Here is a 27,983-nt window from a genome sequence, read left to right as displayed (position 1 = left end):
AAGGCAGTCACTTTTTGGCTTTAGTCTTTTAGTTGCTCCCTGATGAGAATAAAAGCTAGTTGGGATCCCCGTGCAAACTAGGGAGCTTACAATTCACCATGGTTATGAAAATTCAGAAGTGGAGGAAGGCTTTACCTCCCCCGTTAAGAGAAGAACAGAGTACACGCCCATTCTCTTCCCTTCCTCTGATGGGCTTTACCCTAACTAACTCTAGATAAAAGTTTCTTTCCATGAATGTAGATACACTGTGAACAAAATTTCAATTGTATATTTTTCTTCATAATTCTTCAGCTTGTTACACCACATTTTTGAAATACATGAATTCATTTTAAACCAATCAACTAAATGCCTAAGCATCAGAAACTTTATCACTGTAATGGTACTGTACTTAATTTGTCGATTTGATCAAAACAGTTATTCCACAATATCTAACTGATGTAAACGAGACTGATTCATGGTAAATCAAACATTGGGCAGAGCAGTTCTAGGATCTCATAGAAATTTCTGCAAAATCTGTACGTAAAAATACTGAACACCAAACCAATTTACCTACGTAACCTCACTCCCTACAAAAAGCTTTTACTCCTTCTAAGTGAAGCCAAAGTATAATTAGTGCAGAATTACAAGAGTATCTGTGAAAACTCGACAGGTACCAAGGAACTTACTGACCTAAAAAACAAGGCCTGTAAAAACACACAACAATCACATAAATACCACTCTGCAACCAACAGAAATCCTCCTTAACTGCTGAGGATTGCCAGGGACGCTGGAGTATCTCAAGTTTTCACCCAAAGGCTCCAACAGCCTCCCCAAGGGCCTTCCCTAAGCCTGACGCGGTGCTGCCAGACTCCCTCCTGTGCAGATCCCTCCTCCCTGGGCAGGGGGAGAGCAGGTACAGCACCTTAGGTGAGGGTGCTCGCATCATAGCGGGGCTCAGCCAGGGGACAGAGAAACCAATGAGCACATACAACTTGGGGAGGGGGGAGTGCTTAAGAGATAGACATACATAGTCAAATTGTAAGTAGAGCCCATCAAAAATTGCCTCTGTGTAATGGATTTTTCTTTTTGGAGTCTTCAAAGAGTATGAGGACTATCCAAAGAGTATATGAAGTACTTACAGTAGGAAGATAGGCTAATATTTAAGTATATTTAAAAATATTTTAAAAGTCAACACATAAAAGACTGAAACCTTTGAAAATGTGATCATTGAGTTTAACTGAGTTGTTCGAAGATCATAGCATAGCTAATTCTTATGTTGGGTAAATATTAGAATATTAGACAAAATTACAGCAAAAGTATAGAGATGTTAATGCCAGGTCAACTACAGACCCAGTGAGTGACTTTTATACAGCTTTATCCTGAAATAAATTTTATTTAGTATTACCCCCACCCTTTTTAACCTGAACATATGTAAGTATATGGGCTATTTGTGTTAAATTCTCCTACTAGGTTTGTAATTTATAATACACAATAGTGCAGTAATAATTTCTTCATATTACACTTTAACTGAAAATACTCTAGAGAGATGTATTACTTTCACTGGGGCCTAAATTTCACCTGCCACAATCTAAACCAAATATGATATAAATTAATTTGGTATCAGACTTCATACCAGGAATTTGAAAATAGAAAACAAAATATTTTTTAAAAAGCTGGGAATAAATGCAACTCTATTATGAGAATCCACTGTCCTTTCAAAAAGAAAGCTCACACAATTGCAATTCTGTCTTTTATTATTTTGTTAAAAAATTGTGTATTATTGACATGCATAAAAAGTCTAATGGAGCATGGAGTAAAACTTAATAATAAAAAAGGTCTTAAGAGCAAAATATCTTAACATACCATTGTAACAAGTCCATTTTTTTCCACAAAATTTCACAGCAAGCCAAAAAATAAAGATCAGTGAGGGTTACTGATTGTTTTGGCTTGTATTACTTTACCAGAAGACTTAGAGCTCAAGCTTTAAATGTTAGCTAGCTACATCTGTATTTGGAAATGCAAATCAAAAGAAATCTGATTTCCAAAAATGCAGAGCATCAGCACTTCCCCATGAGGTCAATAAACACAATAGGTATCTAAACTGTCAATTGAATGAAAAAAAAAAAAAGCATACCATTGATTTGTCATATGTGTTAAAGGCACTCATGCTTGAATAATTTTACCCATTGCTTTCAAAGCTGATTAAACATAATATGCTTGTTATTGTTTCCTTTCAATTTACAGCACCAGAAAGAGAAAGAAAACCTTTGAAATAAACATTGCCTCTGATTCTTAAGAGCAGAAACGTCAAGTAGAACTAAATCAAGTTCAGAAAACCCTCACTTCAGAGTATTTCTTCAAGAATAGGTCCTGGATCCTGACCCATGGTTTGGGCAGCTACTCCATTTACTATCATCACTATCTTATACTACATGATCATTTGAGAAAACTCATTCTCTCACTGTATAGTTATTACAAAATACACTTTTTTTTTTAATTAATGGTAGGATTTTTTATTTATTTTTACTTTTTTTTAATGGAAAACTTTCCACTTCCTACAAGGACAAGAGATAAGGAATAGGTCTAAATTTCTTCTTTCTCCCTCTCACATATTTAAAAAGGTTTTTTTGCTACTCCATTGTTTGTGCTCAGAAAGGTAATTTCTAAAAACACCCCCCAACCTAACTGACTATACAGGACCCAATAAAGCTAATAGAACAAAAAGCACTGTCAACATGCAAAGCAAAGAAACAAGAAAACAAAATGTCTCACTAGCTTTCAATAATAGTAATCAAAGATGTAACTTGCGGTTTCTATAAACTTTTAAATATTTAAAACAGGTTTTCAAGCTAATTGCCTGCACATGCACAGAAAGTAAAAATAGATGATTCTCTAAACTAAAGAATGCAGAATAATCTGTCATCCTTTGTATTCAGAAATTAAAACAGAAAATCACAAAACACACAGTAAATTGTTTGAAATACCCATTATTACCATATTAAGTTTTCCTGCTTGTGCTAATATAAGAAAAAACCCTCTTTGAATTCCTCGGTGAAAGGGTGTTGCCCTGCACTGCCATAAATATATCTTCACACAATCATCAACTTCAACAGAAGCCCTAGCAGGATATTCTTTCTGTATGCCAAAAATTATTTTGAAATTTGAAATTTTGAACTCAAGAAAATGTTATGCCTGGTAAAATAAGAATTAGCTTTGCATTTGCAGTTGGTTTCAACTCATTCCTGTATTTCTCAAAAGTGCCCACTGAATTTGAAATCTGTCCAGAAAACCAAGGGATGAGAGGAGAATACAACATAACAAATCTGTTTACACTGGAGGGGTTTTTGACCTGACTAACCCAAAACAAAAAAGGATGAATGAAAATCAGTATTATTTATATAAAGCATCTAAATGTTGTGGGGTTTGGGTTTTTTTCCCCCAAAATGTCTTATATACTTCTCTAAGCATTTTTTTAAAGGATGTCATATATGGATCTAAAGAAAGGTTTCTTTAGATGTCCCCTTGTCTTACTCATGCAATTCCAGAATAGAAATTTCCAACTACATCAGTAATTATTTCATTGTGTCTATAGTTTGTTTCTTCTCTAAAATCTTTTCAGTATTCCCTTCAGATACATGATTTTTTAAATTATTATTATTATTTTATAACCTCTTTGTTCCTGTTGTACCAGCTTTCATCAATGGCTTGGCCTAAGTTCTCCAACTGTGTATACATTGGAAGTCCACTTGGACACCTCTCACATGGAACTACTCTGAGAATGCAGTCAGCCAGTTTCTCCACTCCCTCTCATTCTAGCCAATCTTAAAAATGATATAGCAATCCAAGTTGAAATCTGAGGGACAGCAGTGCTAATGCATGGAAGACACTATGCCAGCCAACACATATTATCTACGGATTCATTATACGCCAAGCTTGATTGAAGAGTAAAGACAAATGTATGTGACAAACAAAGAAATCTTGAGAGTTTCTTTACTCTGATATTAGGCCAAGTCTTCTTGGAGTTGCTCTTAACAGTGTTTACGTATTCCTATCTACATCCCAGGTTAAAAACTCTGTTTAGGAGCCAGCAAGGAAAATGGTCAGTTCAAGTTATCTTCCTGCTGTTCATCACTTCGCTTAGTCTCCCACTTTAGACATGTCCCTCTGAAGTTTCTATTTTTTTAATATCTTAAGGAATAAATAACTAAGTGTTTTTCTAAGTTTTGTACCTTTGCTGCTTGCTGCAATTTTTTTTAAAACATTACTAATAAATATACATAAGCACAGATCTTGTTACAGAATCTCACAACATCCCCCTATTAACCTTCTGACACAACTACAATGAACCATTAAGCCTACTCTGTTTTCCATCTTCCCAGCCAGTTTCTTAGCAGCCTTTTGAAGCACAACTACTTCCTTTCTTTAGTTGCCTCTTTCAAGGAATATTTTCAAAGAAAATAAATGACAATCTGTACTTCTTTATCTATGTTTCACTGAGATGTTCAAAGAACTCGTAATACAATAGTAAGATGCTCTCTTTCCACCTCTTCTTCCACCTCTCCTATGAAGACAGGCTGAGAGAGTTGGAGTTGTTCACCTGGAGAAGAGAAGGCTCCAGGGAGACCTTATGGCAGCCTTCCAGTACCTAAAGGGTGCCTACAGGAGAGCTGGAGGGGGACTTTTTACAAGGGCATGTAGTGACAGGACAAGGGGTAATGGCTTTAAACTGAAAGAGAGTAGATTTAGATTAGATATAAGGAAGAAATTCTTTACTGTGAGGGCGGTGAGACACTGGCACAGGCTGCCCAGAGAGGTTGTGGATGCCCCATCCCTGGAAGTGTTCAAGGCCAGGTTGGATGGGGCTTGGAGCAACCTGGTCTAGTAAAACGTGTCCCTGCCCACGGCAGGGGGGGTGGGACTACATGATGTTTAAGGTCCCTGCCAACCCAAAGTATTCTATGATCAAATCTTAGAACTTCCCAGTTTTCAGATGCATTCAAATACAGAATATTCTAGTTCAAAGCACTAGTGTTTATGATTTGCCTTTGTTTCTTAAAGACATCTAAAATATAATAAACTTTAAAGCATTTTAAATTAAAAATACTTACTAAATAAAAACCCAAAGCTTTTTTACACATTCTAAGATTGCAAAATTAAGAAAACAGTTACTAGAGCAGAATTAACTGATAATTTGTGGCCTAATGCATTTTAGTGTGTGTTCTTAAATATGTTTACAATATAAATGGTATGTACAGCAGATAATTTAGGTATTTTTGTTTGATTTGAAAAAAATCATACAGTGTCACAAATGTACGGCTTCTGTATTAATTTTCTTTTAAATAAAAGAATAAAACTTTGCTGTATTATTACCAATAACTCACAGCAGCAGTTTTGGATCACGAGTATGCCAGTTTGAGTACTGCAATTTCTCTGGCTGGATAGGAAGTACGTCTATCCCAGGGCAGTGTAGGATCTGGCTATTTCATTAGTTCTCATTATAAAAAAAGATATTTTTGCAATCACCTGTAAAATGCAAAGCTGTTTCCAGCTGTTATCCAAGCAGTTAGCTTTAAAAAAAACCCCAACAACTCCCCCCTCAGTTTTGCGTCTCCTTGAATCTAACAATTTTCTCTCTTCCACAAACATTGATGGAAAAACTGAAATTGTTTGTTTACTAATTCTGTGATATTTTATCCCACTTGTAACAGTCTCCCTGTGAGGATGTTTTGTTGACTTTTTATTTTAGGTAGATAATGTGATCTAGGCAGCTCTTCCTGAACTGTGTTAAGATTGTTTTGGTCTGTTTTTTACAGATTTTTGTATCAACCTATTAAGATGAATCTTCTTTTCAAGAGAACACAGATTCATAATGACAGTTACCTTAGCAAACATGCATTCCATCCACTTCACAGCCTTAACAGAGATGGGAGATGTAACTTCTTAAAAAATTGAAACAGCAAGAGACAAAAAAAGTTGCTGGTTACTCTGCCAGGCACAACTGCAAAAGGCACCACATGAGTATTTCTGATTGCGCTTCACATTTCTGCAGTATTATCAAAAGCTGTTCTAAAGTTCTACAATTTTGACAATAGTGGAAGAAAAAAAAAAAAAAATCTATCTCAACACTTTTGTTCTATCATTCAGTCTGATCTTCCCTACATTTTCTCCGTGTAGAAGTAGGTTGAAAGTGAGCCTTGTAAACAGAGCCTTTGCTTCATTGTGCTTCATCTTTCCCAAGTTTTGACACAGCAGCTATGACGAACTTGTCATCAGAAATTACTTCCGTCTCATGTTGGTACAAGAACTGTAGGGCAACATAATGGCTGATCATTATTGACCCCATCTGAGTAGTCAACAGAGATTTACACTCCAGATTCTCAGTCCCTGTAAACTGATGCAACAACAGAAGAACTGCACACCTAAGAGCTTTGTGTTTACCAGTGGGCCTGCAGGTGTAATACCAATTTCAGTGAAAATAACAGGAGTTTTTCTATCAACTTAGGTTGAGGATTTTATGTCCAAACTGAGTATTTCTTGAGAACTTACCCCCCCGCCCCTTTTTTTAAAATACATTTTATCCACCATTTCCATTAAAGGTTTTTCAGGGACAGAATTAAAACAAGGAAAAAGCATGTCTCTGTCTCCCTCCCCAGGGACACATTCTCTCCCTCACTGTCACTTCCAGAAGGCTGATAAAAATAAGTCTGTCCTTAAAGGAGGAGTCGGTTAGGCCATATTATAACCTGGGGTTGCAAAGTGGGGAGAAGGAATGGGACCACTCTTTTCAAAGTAGCTACCTTTTACACCAGCTTAGCTGTATCAAAAGTCCACACCAATGTAGCATCCAACTCATGCATCTCTGTTCTAAGTAGTGGAGGATGGCAGAAGGCAGAAAAAGGAAGAAACCTGTCACTTATACCTTATGTTTTCAGGAAAACAGCCTTAAAACTCAAGCAAACCCTGCACTTAAATCCTGATTTATTATTATGGTAATCTATTGACATAAACCAATATGGCCCTGAAGATGAGAGATTTTCACAAGCAGTTCTCAATCCTGGAGCACCACATAAAGTAACAATTATTTGTACCAGAAACAGCACAAGCAATGGGGTGGAGAGGAGACAAAAAACCAGAACAGTATGGGATAACAGATCAATTTTCCACATAATACAGACCATCCAGTCTCCCATATTACCTAACACTTTTGCATTTATATTACGCCAGAAAATATAGATAAACAAGAAATTGGCAACAATTCAGAATATTATTTTAGTTAAGGGTAAAGTAGTTGAAGAACTTGAAAATGACTTAGTAATACAAATGGAAAATTTGATGATAGGTTAAAATGTTGCAATACAGTGCATAAGGAAGTAATAATGTGAACTCTTAAGGAATAAGATCTAAATGAAATGCAACTTCTGAAGAAAAAAAAAAAAACCAAAGGTGTCTTTAAGGATGATTAAATGAAAACTGGCTTACTCTTTACTCTTAGTGATTTGCTAAATGCATACACAATAGAAGATACAAAATTACACACTGCTGCATTTGACAAAGAAGTTTAACCAGTAATTTCAGAAGTTAGGCAGCCTTTACAAAGCACTTCAACCCATTTCATAGGCTTTTGTTTGCACTAATAAAATACTTGGTTGCTTTCCAGATCACTCAACAGAGATCAAGCCACCATCCAAATGCTATGTACAAACACACTGAAAAAGGAAGTTCCTGTCTTAGGGCTTTTTTTGGAATCACATTTTACTACTTAACCAAAGCAAAAACAAACAAAAGGAGGGCTCAAAGCTGCTTCTGTCCTTCCAGGATGCTAAAAAGAAATCTGAAAAACTGTAACACATCACCCCAACTTTCCTTTCCTTGTACTGCCCACTCTAATTCTCACAGCAATGAACTTCTGCAACTCTTAATTTTGCTTTTTGAGAGGGTTATATGCATAGCTTGTGGTCCACCTGGACAATTAATGTGGTTCACACCCAACACACCTTTGTCAACTGCTATGCTTCCCATGGGACTCTTGAGGGTGGCCTAATGAGTTGTGCTGGTGACAGTGGACTGTTCCTCATGTAAAGACCGACACCCAGGTACATACAGGGAGAGGGAAGAAAGTAACTGGGAGAATTTGGGAGGGAACTGGGTGGGCTCCCCTCACCTTAAGGAACACAGAGCAGCTAAAATCCTTTCAGCTTGGCTTGGTATTGTATTGAGAATGTACATTTCTCCCTGGTTCCAGTTGCTTCCATGAGCACTTCTACACTTGCTTAGTTCCTATTGAGACTAGAGCTATCAGACACTTAACCAAACAACAGACACTATTTTCCTTGGGTGTTAGGGTGGATTTTTGGTTTTCCAAATCTGTGGCTTTTAATCCCATAAACTGCTTTGAGTAAGGGAGAGAACAGGTAACAAAGAGAACTTAAGTTCAGTCATTTTTTTCCTGATGCCTGGCTTTTCCTTTGGTACTAATACCATTGTTCTGAGATAAAAACAGCACCATTATCCAACTGAAAAAATCAGCAGACACCCTTGTTCCTTGTAGGGTGATATACTGCAATCATCTTTGCATTGTCAGACAGCCTGCTGCTCCTGGAAGTTATTAATCTGAACTAACATGTGCAAGGAGGGAGATGCTAATGCCACTGTGCACATTGGTGATGCTTGTCTTCTAACAAGTGATGTAATTCACTGCATTTCTTGTATTTCTTCTCTTCCCGTATGCCAGCCACCAGCCTGCCTTATACTAATTATAGCAATGTATGCAGCTAGATGTTCTTTTCTCGCTCATTTTATACTTGGAGCTTTGCATGCCTTTCTGCCCCAAATCTCCCTTCTTGTGGCATTTATTCTCTATTACATCCACATGTCGGACACTGTTAGCTGACTAAAAACTGTAGCAACTATAGGGTGACCCAGGAGACAAAACCCAACTAGAATTTGTCAAGCAGTGGTATTCACCTGGTTTATGGTCAAGTTTTACAGAAGGTGAACATCAATTCAGTCTTTTAGTCCTTTCTAAAATTGCAAGAAAACTTGCTAGCATTGTGTGACCAACAGATTAGATTCCCTTTACAGTTTCACTTGTTGTGTACTCTATTAGATAGAACTTCTCTGGATATTATGTGTACTATGCCTAAAACATTTGCAATAAAATTTCAAAGCTATTTTTTAATTCAACTTCAATGAAGGAAACTTTCAAAAACTTTAAAGGTGTCAGAACCTATTGTTAGACATGAGGCCACTTCTTGTCTTGCCTAGTTTTGAGTAATATGCATTGCTTGTAGGAGCTTAACATCTTTTCCACAACATTTCAGTTATGTGGTGGTGTTTCTCTGTTTCATTCATCCATTTCAAGATTGCTTCCATTAACTTTTAGTAACAGCTGATGATCACCACATATTTCAAAAAACCAGAACCACAGCAATGTTCATTCAGTGACCCATTCCCACTTCTTCCATATATCACCCTTCTTAGACTTGTATGTAGTATATTACTCCATCAACTCTGTTTTCAAGGCCAAGACTTTAAAATATGAACATTCAATAAAATGGTTTTCTATATTAAAAAATATACTTTGGATAGCAGCTAGATTTTAGTATGCTGAAACCACCAAATCCCAAAGCAAACATTACTGTTATTTTATACCCCTGGTACCCCTGCATATTTGTATAAATATTTGCTGGTTGCCTTTTCTGAGACTGTAGGAACTCTGGAACAAGAACTGCATCACGGCAGTTTGTCTCATCAAAAGCAGGACTAGGTGCTACAATAATACTAATATTTCCTAGTAATTGCAGTCATGGAATTTTCCTATGTGTACAAGTTTTTTTTCCTGGTGTGTACTTTTATTATAAATGAAATTTAAAAAAAAAATATAAAGGCTGGGGAAAACAAACAAAGAACAGAGTAAATGCTGAAGAGTTTTACCATCCTGAACTAGGACTAAAAACCAACACAGGTCACACAATTCAAAAGCAGTCATAGCAATAATCTCAAAATTAGGAACTCTCTTTTCGTATTAAAATTTTAAATTATTTTTCCCATGTTACTTAAAAAAAATCAAAATCAGCTTTTATTAAAAAAGTTGTCTAAAATTTTTTTAAGTGTAATATGTATTTTTCTAGAATCTTTCAAAATTATACTTTCCAATTAGTGATTTCTGTTTTGACTAACTGGGTTTTCCAACAAAAATGTTTTGATTAAAAAATCCTAAACCATCTTAAGTAAAAAGTTATTTTTCAAAACATGCTTTTGTCTTCCTGACAGCACCCTCCATGTGGAAGTAGGAACTCTTAAAATTAACAGAAGGTGTATGTGGAGGAGGTGGGAAGTTTGGAAAGAGTGCTCCAAATGCCAGATCTATCATTTGTATTATTAATATGTCAGATCTGGTGCGTATGAAGATGAGGTTACGAATTTGATGGCGTTTCTGTGCAATGAATACCTCTCATGATGTACGATTCCCAAGGTGGTGTTGAAAATGTGATGAGGTGTCTATTTAAGACAGAAGGAATGTCCTGAGTAAGGAGTGAAACGGGATCCTGAACCACAACAGCCCCATGCAGGGGAGGGAGAGAAGCATCGATTCACCACATTTTTAAAGAATAGCACTGTGAAGTTAAAAATAAAAAACAGCAAGGAGAAGAGCACAGCTTTAATGAAGAGACAGAGTATGTCAGCTCAGGAATCTCGAAGGCCAGGCTAGCTCTAGGAAACAGGGCTGCCTCTCTTGGCTTCTCTCTAAATAAATGTCCACTCTGGGCATGCAGAATGGCTGAGTTGGAGCCTGGGCTTCCATGAGAAAGATATCTGTCCAAGAAATCCTAAAAAGCTAGGAAAAGAGACTGATGTCAGTTATAAATGCAAAGTATTTTTCTTTTGCAACTTTGTTTCCATGTTTTATAATCAGAGAATTACTGCATGATTGGGATGTTACCCCCAAAAGTGTTGCAGATGAGCATAACTGCCTGCAAAGCGATAATAAATTTGGATATTTAGCATGCATTTCCCAGCAGACTGCACAGCTCAGCTTGAGGATTGGCAGCGGTGTATCAGGACAGAGAGGGAAATCCTCAGTTAACTTACGTGTACTAATATCCCTCCAGCAGCAGACAGAAGGTGGAAACATACTGTGTATTTTTGGGCAACCATGTATTGTAACTATCTCCTTGGCCCTCCTTTTTTTGATCTACACCTTAAGAGCTCATGAAAACCTAAGTGTGAGAAAAATCTCGTATTCCCATCATCCCTAGGGTCAGTTGATAGCTTTCAGCGTTAGTTGCCCAGACAAATGCCTAAGAAGAGCTGAAGGAGGTGGTGGCAGCTGAGGAAATTGTAACATCTCAGTGAAACAGATAAATGCACCTCAGCTAATGCTTTATGTGTCACTACCATTCCTGCGCAGGTCTTTCTACTTCCACTCGACGCCCTGTAACTAGGCCCTTGCTGTACCACTAATACCAGAGTGAAATGTTGGTGGGAATGATTTAATCATTTGTGGTTGCTGATAGATCCAAGAAGGTCCTTTGTGTCCAAGTTTTTTTTCTGAATGCCATGAGGCAAAAAAACATGACGTTGAAGGCAGCACTTCAATCACTTCACTAGGAACACCACCATACTCCAAAACACATATTAATTATCACAAAACCATGACACGCGCAAACACACTCCTCTACCTCACATACTCAGAAAACTCACATACTGGCATCTCTTGCATTTTCCCCTCCAGCTTTGTTTACATCCTCTGAGATTTACATTCCTTCTTTAGCCCATGCAAAGGAAGAGATATTCCTGGCATCTGTGTGTGCATTACCATGGTTACCTAGTTCATCTGCAGCAAAATGGGTTGGTCCATGACCTGACACCACAGCTCCAGGAGCATCCTCCTCCCTTGTCCACTGCTTTTCAACCTCTCCCACTGCAGCTGTTTTTTTCAGAAAATCTGAATGCAAGCAACAGTGGGGCACCCAACGCAAACTCTCCCAAAGTCTTCCAACACATTTTTTTGCCTCTATAGTTTGTCTCTAAGTGTGTTTTTTGGCAGGTCCAATCCTTGGTTTTCAAGCAATTTTTCCAGCAAGCCATCATTAATAGCATACCTGCAGATTTTACCCACTGCATTTTATTTGAGGATGCAGCATTACACTTGAAAATTTAGCCTCAAAAGCATGCTTCTGAGAACACCTGTGCCTACACAACAGCCTGGGTCTGTCAGGGAAGAACAAAGGTTTGGGGCACAAGAAGGAGGACCAGGAAGTCTTAAACAAGGGTCTCAGCTGGGTGGGGGGAACAAACAGCTTCCTCCCACAAAAGCAGTTTGGGTTTCTTGGGTATCACAAATTTTACAGTACAAGTTGAATAAACTGTCATCTACTGAGATGTTAGCAAGGCAGGCATCAAACCTAAATAAGCTCCCAATATCAAATGAGGTATAAACAACAAAATATTGATAAAATATAATGAAGACAGAATTCAATCCAGGCAGAAGGCATATGTATCTCCACAACTGGCTCAAATTTTCACTGAAACAAAACTTTTCAACTTTGTTTCTTTTAAGCAAAGTCATTCTCACAGGTTTTTTTTTCCATTCAATATTTATAACAAAATAGATACGTAAACTGTTATGAAGAATCCCTGCTCACATCATTCATCTATTCCCATAATTTATGTCTCTAATATTCATACCAAATTTGACCTATTTAAATAAACTTAAAGCAATGATGTAATCTCTGGAAATGGTACACTGAATATGTGTACCACACAATGTCAAGGCAAACACAGATGTATCTTATGGTGATTCTGAAAACACAAATACCAATGAATCGCTGCGAGGAAAGCAAAAGCTGGCAAAATTCGAAATGGCTTTGTAGTCATACAGTTATGTAAAATAAAGTCGTGAAGTTCTCCAGACTTGATTTAACATGGCTTAAACAGAGTGGATAGCTTGTTTGCATCTGAACGGTAAAAAAGATCAGTCAAATGAAAAATCTACACAAAAAATGACCGACTCGTACACATACCTTTTCCATTTATTGTTAATGCTGATGCAATTGTGGCTGTTACTGGCACTGGCAATTGTGGCACTAATGGATGTATCCTTGGTCGGCTCCCCATCCTAGCACGCTCTGCACCAGGTCCTAATAAAGCTCCCACTGGTTTTTCTGCTGCTACTTCTGGTGCTACAGAGTCTTCTTGATCCTGCTCTATATGGTCCATTTTATCTGGGCTTTCATTCTGGAAGCCATCAACTGTTGTCCGGCTCTTAATTGGGCTTTTGGGCACTAGGATTTTAATACCTGATTTTGCAAGGTCCATATTTTTCCTTCCAGAAAGGGATGGTGAATTGTTTTTCCGGAACTTCTGGGTGGCAGAAAAGAGTTGATTATTTTTTGACTCATGGTCTTTACCCATAACTAAAGATTTAGTAGATGTCTTTGAAAAAGAACTATTGGTAGATCTAGAAATTTGTTTTCTGGCGTTATTTGGAGAGGTCCTGTTTGTCCTGGTTAATGTGCTTTCTTTCTGCTTTTCATTGTGGCGTCTGTTAAATTCATGTATATATTCCTCACAATTAACAAGGTGCTGTTCTGGCTCCCAAGTATCATCTTCACTGTCGTATCCTTTCCATCGCACCAAATACTCTGTTTTTCCCTTCTTGTTTTTCCTCTTGTCAACAATTCTCTCTACCTGTTAAAAAGGAAAATTAAACATTAGACATGGGCAGATACATAACTCATGCAAGCAACTTGCATGCAAAAAATTTGTTAAGTGTAGATAGATTTAAAAATACTCTTGTAGATGTATAATTCTGTATTGTAGCTCTTTAGCTTACAGTCTTTCACTGCTGACTGGAAATTCTTCTCTTTAAACTTCAGATTGTTACTTCCATCTCATAAAAGATGTTCTAAAATACCAAAACTGTTCTTCAGTAAGTATTTTGCATGCACAAGAACCTGAATATAACACATTACAGTTGACAATCAACACTGGCCCCAGCAAAGTTTTGACACCAACTTCAACGTGGATAGGATTTCCCTCTTTGAATATAGAGACCATGTTTAAATATGCTGTACAAACACAGTGTGTTTACCTTACAAAACTTATCAGTTTGATATTGTTTGACTAATTTGCTTGCTTAGAATAAGGCATATGAGAGAATCTCTTACTTACAGCGAGCTATCCTTTAGCTACCAGGGACAATATCGTACAGCTCAGAAATTGGGGCAAATACAGAAGATTTTTTTTTTTAGAGGCTGTTGTTCTTGTGAAAACAGAGAACTTGTTTTGGCCAGTCTTTGATACACATACTTTAACAAATTACCATGCTTTGCTTATCTGCAAATAGAGATGATATTTATGTCACAAGTATTAAGCATGCATATGCTACAACTGCACGTAGAACCCACAGGCTAGAGGAATTCAGGCACTGGGGTAAAGCAGACAGGGCAGACAGCAGCAGCTGCAGGGACAGAGGCTCACGCCTCGTACCAAAACTCACGCCAGTCATGCTAGTCCTGCAGAAAGGGAAATCTTTTACAGAAAAAGAAGAAATGTTTGTGGAAGGCTAGTCTTAGGATTTCCCCTTTTTATTTCATTTTTCCTACCCAGGCTGATCCTTCTGGTAAATCCTCCAGCCCACTTCATTTCAGTTATGGGACCAATACAGCTTTCTTCCCCATTTCTATCTTCCTTTTGGTTATTTAAAAAAAAAAAAAAAAAAAGGCAGGGGTGGGGAATGGGACTATCACTTATTAATTTAACTCCTAGCCCCTCATGAACAAAGACCACGCATGTAAGCTGACATAGCACGCACCTAGGAGAACCTCTGAAGACCAGTAACATTTACTGGAGTAGCATTAACCAAATGGAACAACTACAGAACAGTTTGGAAGAATGGAAGGAAAATAGAGGTATGTATGGTATACATAAATGGTATATGATTCATTACTGAATCATATGACTGTTGACAACAGATTCTCTTAAGAGTGCAACTCAGTTTTATATGTGGCATGTTTTCATAATGTACTGCCTGGTTTTCAACAGTGAGGTTAAATGATTACTATATTATAATAATCTCAGCAGCAATGTAACTACACATCCTACAACTTCATGTGATACCCTGCAGGTGTTGTACTATGCTGTCCTGTCTCTAGGAAGTTGCACAGCTCTGTTTGCATAGGTCTTAAAAAAAAAAAACAAAACCAAAACAATCAAAACAACAACACACAAATAAAAACCAAACACAAACTAGCTCCACCTTTACTTTGTTACTCAGTTGTACCATTCAACACGGTTTCTAGAAAGTAATGCAGTATAAATTATCCAAATATTATTTAAAATGTTAAAATACATTAAAACTATTTTTATTCTAGTATTTCACTTTTTAGTAAAGTTACTGGACATGCAGCTAGAAAAATGAAACTACTGTTTTTCCATGAAACTGTATTTAGGAACATCTTAACAAAAATGCTACCCCAAATCAGAAAGTCATTATAGAGAAATATGCCTTCATAATTTTTTTAGTAGACTAGTAAAAAGACTGTCAAGTATTAAGCCAGAAATGTTAAATTAAAAAATAAAAACAAACTCATGAATCAAACTTGATATATTGTCAAAGAAGCAGTTACTGCTATAGTCTTGCTTATCCTCTCTCCCTCTCTTGACCTTCTAAAATAGATTTTAAAAACATGATTCTTAGAGAAAGATCTCTACTACTAGCAAGGTATTTTTATTTTCTAGGAGGAAATCTTTGTAACAAACATCATCGATTACTGGGCACAAAGTTCTACTAACGTCTTTCAATACTGAAAGGCCACCCATTAAGCACATGCCCTTTTCAAGTAGGAAACCATCCCTCTCATCCAAAAAACCAGACACCTTGCAGAGATAACAGATGAACTCTAGAACAGGAGACACAAAAATCCATTCCCAACCCGATGATTTATAGAGCAAACAGAAATGCATAAAGAAAACCGTTATATTTAGCTGTATTGTCCAAGTCTGCAACAAAGCCTACTTTGACATTGCTCTTTTTGATTAAAAGGAGCCTTTTTTCCTAGCCCTTTAATTCTTCTTGAAGACATCTTATTTCTATTTTATTTACAACACAAAAATTATAGCAATTAACCTGTGATACACAATTTATCATGTGGCTTCAGAGCTTTAGTGAGGGACTTTTTGGATTGCCTCAGCTTGATTAGTCTAACTCCCCTAGGACCACTTGAAAAACTGCTCAGGAATATTCTGCTTCAATACTTTTGCTGGTGATAACAGCTACATGTGTGTTTCTCATCCAGATTTGGGAAGAGGAAACTGGAATGCTTCCACAATGTACAGAAGGCTTGGGTATAGAACAGGAATATTCATCTTGAACTAGTGGCAGATTTAAATTCAATTTCATGGCAAAACCAGAGACCACAAACTTGTACTTCTCTTTTCCTAATGAAGAAGAAAGCTTGCCCAAGTCATCCATTTCTACTTTGATGTACAGTGGTGACATGACACGAAATATAATGCAAGATATCTTCTTATGTTAGAAGATACTAATGACTTACATCCAAATATTAAAATGCAAAAAGAACACAACTGGGTGGGGAAAAAATCCACGTTCCTACTTCTTGACACATCAGTTATGGTGCGGTTTGATGATACATTTAACCTGTTGGAACAGCTAGGTAACATCTGCACAGGCAGTATTGCTTCTCCCCCCACTATTGTTACCTTAGAGCTAAGCTGGTGCTTTTCTGATCTTATGCTGAGTTAGTTCAGAGAGTGCCCTTAAGCACCAGGGTAAGAGCTAGACCACATCTTTAGCCACGATCACACCAGAAATGCTGGCGACAACTAGTTCATGCCAACTACCATTTCTACAGTGTCCAATGCCTTCTGCCACAGGGTAATATTTATTTTTAGTAAGTAAAAGGTTCTGTACTGCCAGGATTTGCTGCTAATGGTTAGTTTTCAGGTGTTGTGGAAGAATCAAAACAAAAAGGAAAATTATATAAAAAGGAAAGATAAAACAGGTGTGAGGGAAAGTTATCAGGCAAACTATCTGGGTGGCAAAAGATAACATCTCCCAGTTTATTTTAGCATGCTAAGTTATCACTTTCCCCACATGGGGTACTGATCAATGACACTCAAAAACTCAGCCTGCAGAAAAACTAACATGAAAACAACACACTGCTCAGAGGTATAATCCAATGGTGGAGTGCCCAAATTACAATCCCACATACCATAATTGTATCTGAGATTTCCCATCTGTAAAATGGTAAATTTCCCTTCTTTCCATGAATTTGCTGAGAATCAGTTCATGTTTGCTTCCTCTCCCTGAAGAAGCAGATACTTTGATTGTAATTGCTTTTATTAACAAAATATACCATATTTATACTTTTTAAAAAAAACAGACAAGAACAAGGTAAGATTGCAGGCCAAAGTGCTGTTTGGCTACAGCTGTGCCAGGTAAAAACAGTAATACTGCAACTGCCCCTCCCCATCCTGTGCTCAGAGACAACAGCTCCTCCCCATCTGTCAGCACAAGTTCTTGTGTAATTATTCCCTAATGCAATTCTGTCAAAGTGACCTGGTTTAGATATTAAGAATACCTGAGCTAATGTAGGCATCCCTGAAATAACTGGTTTGGAGAGCAGCCACATTTATGCAGTATTTCCTGACATACCTAAGAAGACTGCAGCTTCCAGCAGAGGACAACAAACACCTATGGGCAGGACAGGTACCGTAACCTCTTTGTTCTGCTACAGTCAGAAAAAGGACACGCAGTCTTAATCCACGATGAAAGATCTTTAGTTCAGGTCAATCAAAGTAAGGATGAAATTCAAGAGGATGTTCTCAGTCTAAAGCATTGTAATTTGGGCACATCTGTAGACTCTATATAAGGCATACATTGTGTAGATCTATATATATGTTTATATCATACACATATATATATTTTATATATATAAAAAGACCATACTTTAACAGAAGATTTGAAGAGATTAAACTAAAGCTACAGATGTTGGGGGCGGGGGCTGGGACGACAGAAAACAGAATGAGCAAAATAAACATATAAGTAGGCATGTAAATATTCAGTGAGTACTGCCTTGTTTATCATAAATCCGTTTTCCATTCCCATGATGTTCCTCTCTGTCCTCACATTCATGTCAGGCTAAATTAATTTAAAGTTAACAGAATAGAATCTACTTGACTTCATACTCTATCTGTTGTCCGTAAAACATAGGAGGCGGCCTTGTTCAGTTAGCTGAAGGCTATGTTTACATTAGTGTTTTGGTTCAAGAGCAATAGTGCAATTTAGAAGCAAATCCTTCTCCCCTCCACACTATTGCCGCTTACTGCACAATGGTTTTGTTCACAGACCAGTTTTTGAATACGTGATGTGGATTCTTTATGGAGAAATATAAACTGGAAATGGTGTTACCAATGCAATGGTGTTATCTGTCATGCTTCAGCCCCTAAGGGGGCACACAGGTCCAAGCAAATAACAGCTCTGAACAGTTTAAACACACATTGTGGCATGGATATTTGATCCTTAGAGGCTCCACTAAATCTAGTTCAAAATAAAAGTGCTGCACAGCAGAATATGTAGAGGTGGGGGTCACAGCACCAACTGCTTCACTCTACTGATTTTCTCCGATTGAGCCAAATTACTACTGTAGACATTCACCAATTCAGAGACTGAAGCTAGAATAAATGCAAGTCTTGCACACATGTATGCGCTACATGTGAACAGTCACCCTTGGTTAAATTGGAAACTGTTCCATGTACAAATGGGACTTGATTATCCAAAATGATTATCCATAAGCAATCAGCAATGTTTATGAATGACTATATCCTCTATTTATTAAAATCTTGCAGAAGTCAATGATAAGCAGTATTCAAATACCTCTTATTGTAAATAAAATAAATGCATTCGACATTAAAAAATGCAATATATAGCAGCATACAACACATGAAAACAGTTAAAGTGCTGAGTTTTGCTTAAAGTAAAAGGAGAAAATAGTTTTGGGAAGACAGTTATTCAAAAACAAATTTGACAAGGATGCCAAAATACACCTGAAGGTCTGCAAAATGTGCACTAAAATCTTCAGTGTACATATTTTATTAGAAAATACATCATTTCCAATAGTATGACTTAACGCCAGTTCAGAGCATTACTCACTGCAGTTAGCACCAGCAGGTAAATTTTAAGAACAGCTTAACACACATACCTTCAGAATACCATAACCATAATATTGTATGGTTTAAGTCCAAATAACATCATTAAAAAATTATACTAGGATACCGTCTAAATCCCAGAGTTCATCCTCACTGCAGCTCCATGTTGCTCTCTTCACGTTAGCCTGGGAGCGAACGTAACCCTGCCGCCACATGCTCCTGGAGCTGACTGATTTGATTAGCAGGACAGAGTGATTGGATTAACAGTCGATGAACTGTTGTAAACTGAGCCGCTACATCCTCATGGCATGACTGGACAGAGTGTCTATATGGCACAGGACTCTCTGGCTATGGTGACGACTGTATTACACATATATTGCTCTGAAAGCCAGAGCTGTACAAAATAAACACATATCAGATGTGGGCAGATTATTGCCTTTCGGTCAAATTACCTACAGCAGATACAGCTTTTGTGTTACTTTTGTGACAGCTCTGGGATGAGGGATGATACCTGATCCAGCCCAAGGCCTGCCAACAGAGTTCACCCACTCAACTGTCTTCTGGCAATCAGAACCAGCAGGATGAGTTCATACAGGATCATCGCTTTACAACCTGCAGCCGCTCCCAGACTCCTTTTGGGGAAGCCGTGTGTGCAGTGAAGTTGGAACACATTTATGTATATGAACAGGAGTCATGTAAAGGGCTAATATGCTTCCAATGGTCCTTTGTGCTAGCGGTGCAATAAAGGAAACTTTATATCTCAACCCTCCTTCCAAAAATTAAATAACCGTGCTAAAACAAATATCAAGATTTCTCTTCTTCCCAAGCTTTATTTCAGTCAAAGACTGTCCATTCTTTTAGGATTCCTGGGCACAAGTCATGCAAGAGCTAACTTTGTGGCTATCCGCAACATGCAATTAATATACTGGCCTGCAGGTCATAATTAAACTTTTAATTCACTCTCTGTATAAATTTCTAATCAAGTTGCCTATAAAAATACAATTGTCTCAGTCAAGCTCATAATCCATCATCAACCTTATGACTTATATCCTTCCATACTCTTAACAAAGGCAATAGACAAAATAATTTAATTACAGCATTCTCATCAACACCAATGGATCCAGGGAATCACAGCTGTGGCGTGTGCCATGCCTGGCTGCACAGCCACCTCCTGGAAAGGTGCTTTAGGAAGTTTTATGCATCGTACTTACATTCAACAAACTGAGTATCACTGTACCTGCAACTTCTTTATGATCTATTGAAAAATACAGGTCGCAATCAGAAAAAAGATCGTAGTAAGATGCCTTTTCCATAGAGGACACCAGGGAAATGGGTAGGGAGGGAGGACCTGTGACACAGTCACTTTGCTTTAGAGAATTAACTCACTGGAGAAACAGTTTGCCTGAGATTTACTTCCTCACAAGTCACCACTGATGATTGATGCTAAAATGTCAGCATCACAGATCTTCCCAGGTACAATTTACATAGAAATAATCACAGCAAGTTGTGGTACAAGCTACAGTCTACTGCAGAATTTATCAACTGTTTTACCCTAATTATAGTTATCTAGCTATTGCAAAAATGGTTAGAAAATCTTACTCTTATCAACTCACTGTTCATAACAGTTCTAACCTTTTATTTACAAACAGATAAGACAGACTTACACATTTTCTATTTTGCACAAAAGCAGAATGAAAATACCTGAAAAGCTGTTAATATCTGTACAAATACTGAACATAAACAAACACCTGCAACAATGTATTCTTACCAAACGTGCTGTTTTCCTCCCTTTGAAATAAGAACAAGTAGCATCAAATAGGCTTATCTTCTTAAATGGAAATGGCCCTAATCAGAATAAACTATTAAAAACTACTAGCATTTGATTTAAGACACACATTTTGGACAGTCAAAGCTATTACATAAGTATTACTGTGTTATTAAGTTACTGAAAATTTTCTCATCACTAGTTACTAGATCTCAATATCACCCACGCATAGACTTACAAAGGAAATTCTTCCCATCCTCAATTAATTTCTAAAAGCTATATCCCAGGAAGCAAATCCTGGATCTTTTTTTTCTCCCAGAGGTAAATATTCCATCTGCACTTGTCAAATTCTGTTGCTGGTATGTCTCCACTGCAGTCATGAAAAGTGCAGGTCCCAAACTTGGCCCAAGCAACACTATCCCAAATTAAAAATATAGAAAAATGAGTTGTACATTTATTATTAGCAACTCTGGCAACATGAAAGACAAAACTTTCACCCAAAGATGATAATGTTTTGGGATGTGATCATTTGGGAAAATGTAGTAATAAAGTAAAACTACCTCACAGTAAGAGCTTCAACAGTTTCACTACTACTTACTTAAAGGATTACACCAATAGAAATATTGTCACTTTATCCTTCTGCTAGAATAATACAGAGTAGCAGATGAAGAATTTGTCAACATTAAGCATCCAAACTACAGACTTTTGCTTTCAAAGCAGGAGAAACTGAATCCTCATTAGTGCTCAATTACAAAGACTTTATAAAGACAAGTGACTGATAAAGATTAAAAATATTTTGTCTAAAAAGAGTGATTTAAGGAGAGAGTAGGTCACAGCAAAACGGCACTCCAGATATGTTAGAGAACACTTTGTCATGGCTAAGCAAACTTCAGAAACGGGAACTGCAACAAGAACGAGGAGCAAGAAAAAGAAAATCACAGGGCAGTTGAAGAGTGAACTTGCTATGCTGTACTTAATTTAATGAAATTCCACTTAATTCTACAAGAACACTTTTATCTACCAACACCAAACAAGGCTTTTCAGCAGCCTACTGCTTGCAGAAGGGACAGTGACATGAATCTGCTACTGTAGATCACTTGACCAAACCTCAGTAAGCAGGGACACAGACCTTATAAGCGCTTAGCTTACTCAGTAGCATGCCAATCAGAAATAAAACTAGCCTACATTGTGTCACTGTTTTTAACATACATATACCTCCTGCTGGCATAATTTGTATGAAAACGTATTTCAAGTAATTATGATTTTCCTGGAATGTGTCTAATGCTTTACGCATGATACGTACTTTTTACATCAAATCACTAGTCATTCAACCTAACACATTACATTGATATTACAAGTCCTGAATCAAAGGGACTGATAGCTGTAAGATTTTCTTCTATTGTCTTTTGAAAATATGCACTGTCTTAAGCTCTGTTATATACTGGTCCTAGCCACCATCAGTTCATACATGCACACTAAAAGTAACAGACACTAGATACTAATCTGATCACCCTGATGTTGATTGATAAAACACATTGTCCCCTCTCAAAATCCCTCATGCTTTGGCAATGATAACAAACAGCATGAAAAACAAGTGTTTTAGGCTTGGAAAATGGTAGCTTCATTAACAGCAGCTTGTGCTGGGGTAGTTAAACTCATTTTTCAATAATTCAGATTTTTTTTTTTTTTTAAAGCTGGGTAGCAGCAACTTCTCTATTACACGGTTAACAAGAATTTCTGAAGTAATATAGATATAAAAACCTTCTTTAGAAGAATATTCTATTTGCTATCCTCTGGAATGAAGTAAGATAAGGTAAAATAACACAGTTTCCAGAATCATGTAATAAAACTAAGAAGTTGTTTGTTACTCAGAAAAACACTTCTTGCCCACTATTTTTGTCCAGAAATCATTGTCTCAAAATTGGCTGTAGCATGAAGTAGCCATTGCACTCTTGATAAAACACTTAAAAACTGTGCCTTTTAAGGACACAACACAGACATTAAAGAAACCTAAACTTTGTTCTGCAGTTTTTGCCAATGTGTTTTAAAGCCTGTGGAAAGCCAGACCTTCTTCCTAAAAGAACCATGGGCGAGATCTTCATTTAGGCAGAAATGGCTTGGCACTACAACTTGTTAAAGTCCATCCTCAGTAACAAAGGAACCAAGAGTTACCTTCTACAAGCACAGATTTCCTTCTCTACTTGCATTCAAGTCTTTCCCTCTGCAGAGATGTCATATAAAATAATCTGTCACCTTTCTATTATTACTACAAAAATATTATAAGTAAACTACCACGTGCTGTTTTGCAGAGGAAGAACATATTTTCCTGTATTTTCTACCAGATATGGATACTGTATTGGCTTTTGGTGCATCCTCACCCACCCACTGTACTCACTTCTAAGATAACACTTCATCTGTTTAAAAGAGTAGTTCTTGGAAAAGAAAAAAAAAAAAAGAATCATCTCTCATGCCATCTCCTTCAGTCTCAGTTGCTTTTTATTCCTTTCCCTGTGTTCGTCGCTGTCTGAATCTGATATTGCTATTTGCAGTGCTTTTCCTAATCCCACATCATCGTTTGCTCTCCAAATAATGCCTTAAGGATTATTTTCCTCATCATTTTATACTGTAACAGCATATTAAACCCTCACTCATTTCTCTAGTTTCAACACTGAAGTAATTTGTAAAATACCTGGCAAAATAACACTGTTTTTATTTTTTAAAAAATTAAAAATCATTGTATTCACTTTAATCTCTGCAGCTGTTTGTGGTACAGTCACTGTTCACAAATAGGTTTTTTAATATATAGGAAGTATTTTAAGTTAGGCCCAAACCTTTCTTTTTGCCTTAGTTATGTGTACAATTTCACTGACCAATCTCAAATTATTACTTCTATACTGTATAGGCTGTAGAGAATAAATGACTGTCTCTCCTCTTTGTTTATGAAACAGACAAATTCACTAATGTGTGCATGGAGAATCAAGACTTAAGCATGTAATACACTGGCATCTATTGTCCCCTTCACTATGTCTTTTCATATTTAAAGTCAGTTTAAATAGGCACTGTAAGTGTGAACACTTTTTTACTTAAGAGCTGTTTTTCATATATAACATCTTAGCATTATTGCCCTTTCTCCACTGGAAAAAAAAAAAAAAAAAAGAGCTATCCAAACTAATGCCACAAAAAGAATGTATAAACTCACGTATTATTATCTTCACATTGCAACATAAGCATTATTTATGGATTGTCCGCACTGAGAAACAGTCTTCACATGCCAGTGTCAACAGTGGGGAGTTACCCTTCCAAAATAGCTACTGCCTCACAAAACACCTTTCCTGCAGAAGTAATGCCAGTCAGTTTCTTTGCACAAAGTCCTCAAATTGAGGGAATGCTCAGGCAAGGTCTGGTATGTTGGTCTTCCAAACTTCTAGCCTTTGTAATCCCTGCCTACATTAAATAAAAATAATTTATTTAGAAGCAAGTTGCCAAATTCCACTTATACTTACTTTGCCATAGTACAGTTACAGTAACATAAAAATACAGAAACATACTTCACTTTCAAATTTGACTGGAAGGACAGGTGACAGTTCCTTTCTCCCTACACATTTGTCTTTATACCTAGCATTATGACTGTGTACCTATACTGCATCCAAAGAATTTATGCTACAAATTCCTTGCCAAGAGTCCATCTGTTTCTAGAAATACACATTTTTTGAAAATATTTTGAATTTGGGATCTTCTTTAAAAATAGATACTTCCCCTTTTTTCAGGTTATTAATCTAGTCACCTGTTGGCAAAGTCCAGTAGCACCTGTAAATTCAAATAGCTAGTGGTTAACTTGAATGTGTTTTAAAACATACCTTTAAAAAAAGATGCTTGCATATTAAAGGTCTTTTGTGATAGGTTTTGATAGCATTTTTAATACTTTAGCACCATAAAGTACAATTAGTGCTACTCAGCACAGGATTTAGTCTTATCTCTACAGTTACTCAAAAATTAAACTAAATTAATTGATATTGTTACCATTACAGTGGTGTTACAGAGAACAGAATTGAATCTCTAAAACAAATGCACAAATTTTGTAAACAATTTGTAAAGGGATTTCCTGGAAACTGTGTCCAAACTGCTGTACTTTGTCATGTAGTTCATAAACCTGCATCTTCCACACCTTGCTACTTAAGTAACACAAAGGTTCAGCTTTTTCCTTGCTATTTTTATTATTACTAACCAGTCACCAAGATACATATCACTGATTAATTTAGACTTTGATTTTATGGCTACGCTTTTCATTATATTCAGTGAGATTAGTCATGCCATCAATGTGAGAAAGATTTTTTTTTAATCTGAAATCACACAAACAGTTAAGCATTAGGTAAAATTAAATATCCTTTAATAATTCCTTCAACTTTTTTTTTTCTTTTAAAAGTGCTTTCCTCTTAAATTGTTTGTGGTTTGGTTTTTTGTGTGTTTTTCTGTTTGTTTTTTTGTTGGGTTTTTTTAGAGGCGTGTTAGTAATGCATGTACTACATTTCTGGCGGAATGTAAGATTTATTTAAGTTTTTTCTCCCTCAGCAGATGAGGTCTTAAAAAAAACAAAACAAAACCCTTCCTTGTTCTCATGATTATAATCCATGACAACAAACACCTTTGTTTCATATTCTGTTGAATCTGGAACAACTTGGTTCTGTTACTGTAAAAAACAGGTGATTCCTTCCTTCTCCAGAAAGCAGCAATGTTATGAATTAAACTAGTGCATGGATCTGCCTAAAAATAAATATATCCCAAAAATGTTTTGGTTTTCAGCTGGTTTATTGTGTAATCATACACTTATGTGATGGAAGTGGGACAGAGCAGGAAAAAAAAAAGTGGAGATGTAGCAGTGGTGAGTTTTTCTGGAATAATGAGAATACGGAGTTATGGTGAAAACTGCTGCAGTTCTGTACCAGCATGGTTTACATTAGTTTGTCATGAGCACAAAAGAAATCTAATCCAGAGTCCCTCAACTGAAAAAATATCAGAGATGAGGAAGTTACCTAAAGGAATGCATTATTTTTGGAGATTACTTTGAAGACTGAATACTGAGTTTATACACATTAAAATAATTACAAATTGTATATAAGTATTAAAGATAATTAATTGCATAATCAAGAATACTTAAAGGCTAATTAATTACATTTTATAGGATACTGGAAAGTGTATGAATTAAAACCTTCCAGTTTCTTGCTTGCATATGTTTGTCTTTCGCTCCTTGTTCTTGAAATGTCTTCAATTACAGGAGGATGATATCACAGTTTTGAGAAGTCCGTCTCCTTCAGAAGCTTTTCTACCCAAAGTCTTTAATAATTTGTTTTTATGACATGAATCTTTTCACAGTAATCAAGTGCAATGTGGTGTCAAAGCAAAGGATTAGGACTTTGTCTCTTCTATGTATTCCTTAACCCTGACTGCATGTTTAAAGAAGTCTTGCTTTCTAACAACTAAAACACAGGATAAGTAAAACTGAAACCATCCCAATCCAGAAAACAAAACAAACAAAATTTTCCAAGGAACCTATATTAGTACTCCCCATAAACGCAAGAAGGGTTACATAAATTTTTTTAATTTTTGTTCTGTAGGCACAATGTCATTTTAACTTGTCATCTCACATTTAGATATAATTATTCAAGAGCCAGATTGGAATCTTCAGAGCGCTCTGTTTAAAAAAAAAACTAAACCAAAAACCAACGCCCCCCCCCCCAAAAACCCCAATGCATGCATGACTACTTCCAAAGTAGAAAAGCATTTAAGTGAAGCATTTTTAATTTTTTTTGTCTTAATTCCATATATTCAGATGCTGACTTCTGAATGAAATTATTCTTCTTGATGCTTCCAGAACTCTGTGACATCTCACTGGAGCAAGGAGAAAGGGAAGTGAAACAGACTCCTCTTTAATCCTAAAGGATAAATTACTGATGAATGTGAAATTTTGTTTCAGTTTCCACTATACACAACCAGCGAGTGTCACTTTCAAAATGAAATCTGAGGGAAAATGGTTTATTTCTTCTAAAGGATTTTGTACATGTCTGTGTGTATGTGCTTTAGAGAGACCCTGCTAACAGTACCTTAACTTATAATGGGATGCTTTTTTTTCCTACCTACCAGTCTATGACAGGATATGAAAGATACACTTTTGCAGACCAACTACTGTTAGAGCAGACATTTATTTTGCCTTTTTTTTTTAGCTTAACATTATGAGTGACAGCCCATTTGTTGAATGTAATGTGTGTATTAGAAGCAGTGTAAGTTTTCTTCCACCATTAGCCGTAATATAACTGTTTCGATCTGCCTCCTTACACCCTAAAACACTGCTGCATAAACTGTGCCAGTTCTCTCTTACACCTTCACAGCTTTCCAAATGCCAGTATCCTGTCTAGACCAAGGCATCCAGTTTGCAGTCTACATCACCATTCCTTGCCCCCCACACCCCCAACAAAACCAAAACAAAACAAATCGGATTCACCAGTGTATCTTTTTCCCTCAGAGGGTTTTTCCAAGGCAGCGTATGTTTACAGTAGAATGCTTACTACTACTGGTTTAGATGTGACTACCGGTTTGAATAAGGGGGTATTTGGATACTATGATGGACAGTCCATTCAAATTATCAGATTGACTTACTAATGCTTGGGTCTAGCAACCCAAATGAATAGACTGCATTTTGAAGAAGGGTGATATGTGTATTTAAGTAAAAAGGGAGAGAAACAGAATTCAAAATACTGTCACAAATTAGGGAAGTTGTTCTAACAAAGTGGAGTAAATTCGTACTTGGGAAAAAATATTAAGACTTAAAAAAAATAAAAATCCCATTAAAAATTGCAACCAAATTTAGAGAAATTCAGTTTGACAAATAAAATCAGGAGAAATACATGGTCAGTTGTTTCCATCTTAAGTTCATTTTGCAGTATTATTTATCATTTTAATAATGTTAATTGTACTACTTTTAACTGTTATTGATTACTGGGGGAGAGGATTTACTTTGTACTACACAGCAATAATACAAATAAAAAATTAAATTGCTGTGATTCTCATTATT

General features: G+C 36.6%; 1 protein-coding gene across 2 annotated transcripts in view; it reads right to left on the bottom strand.

The window, feature by feature from the left end:
- The window catches only part of CDYL (chromodomain Y like), a 104,980-nt gene that overhangs the window by 44,009 nt on the left and 32,988 nt on the right, over positions 1-27,983 (bottom strand). For both annotated transcript variants that reach the window (XM_069809013.1, XM_069809014.1), the window contains exon 2: positions 13,005-13,671. In XM_069809013.1, coding sequence (XP_069665114.1) covers positions 13,005-13,671 — 667 coding nt within the window. The remainder of the gene's footprint in view (positions 1-13,004; positions 13,672-27,983) is intronic.

This window comes from Haliaeetus albicilla, chromosome 21 (assembly GCF_947461875.1).
Source record: "Haliaeetus albicilla chromosome 21, bHalAlb1.1, whole genome shotgun sequence".
NCBI classification, from domain to species: domain Eukaryota; kingdom Metazoa; phylum Chordata; class Aves; order Accipitriformes; family Accipitridae; genus Haliaeetus; species Haliaeetus albicilla.
Note: the sequence above shows the minus strand (reverse complement) of the source record. Positions and strands in the feature narration are given on the sequence as shown.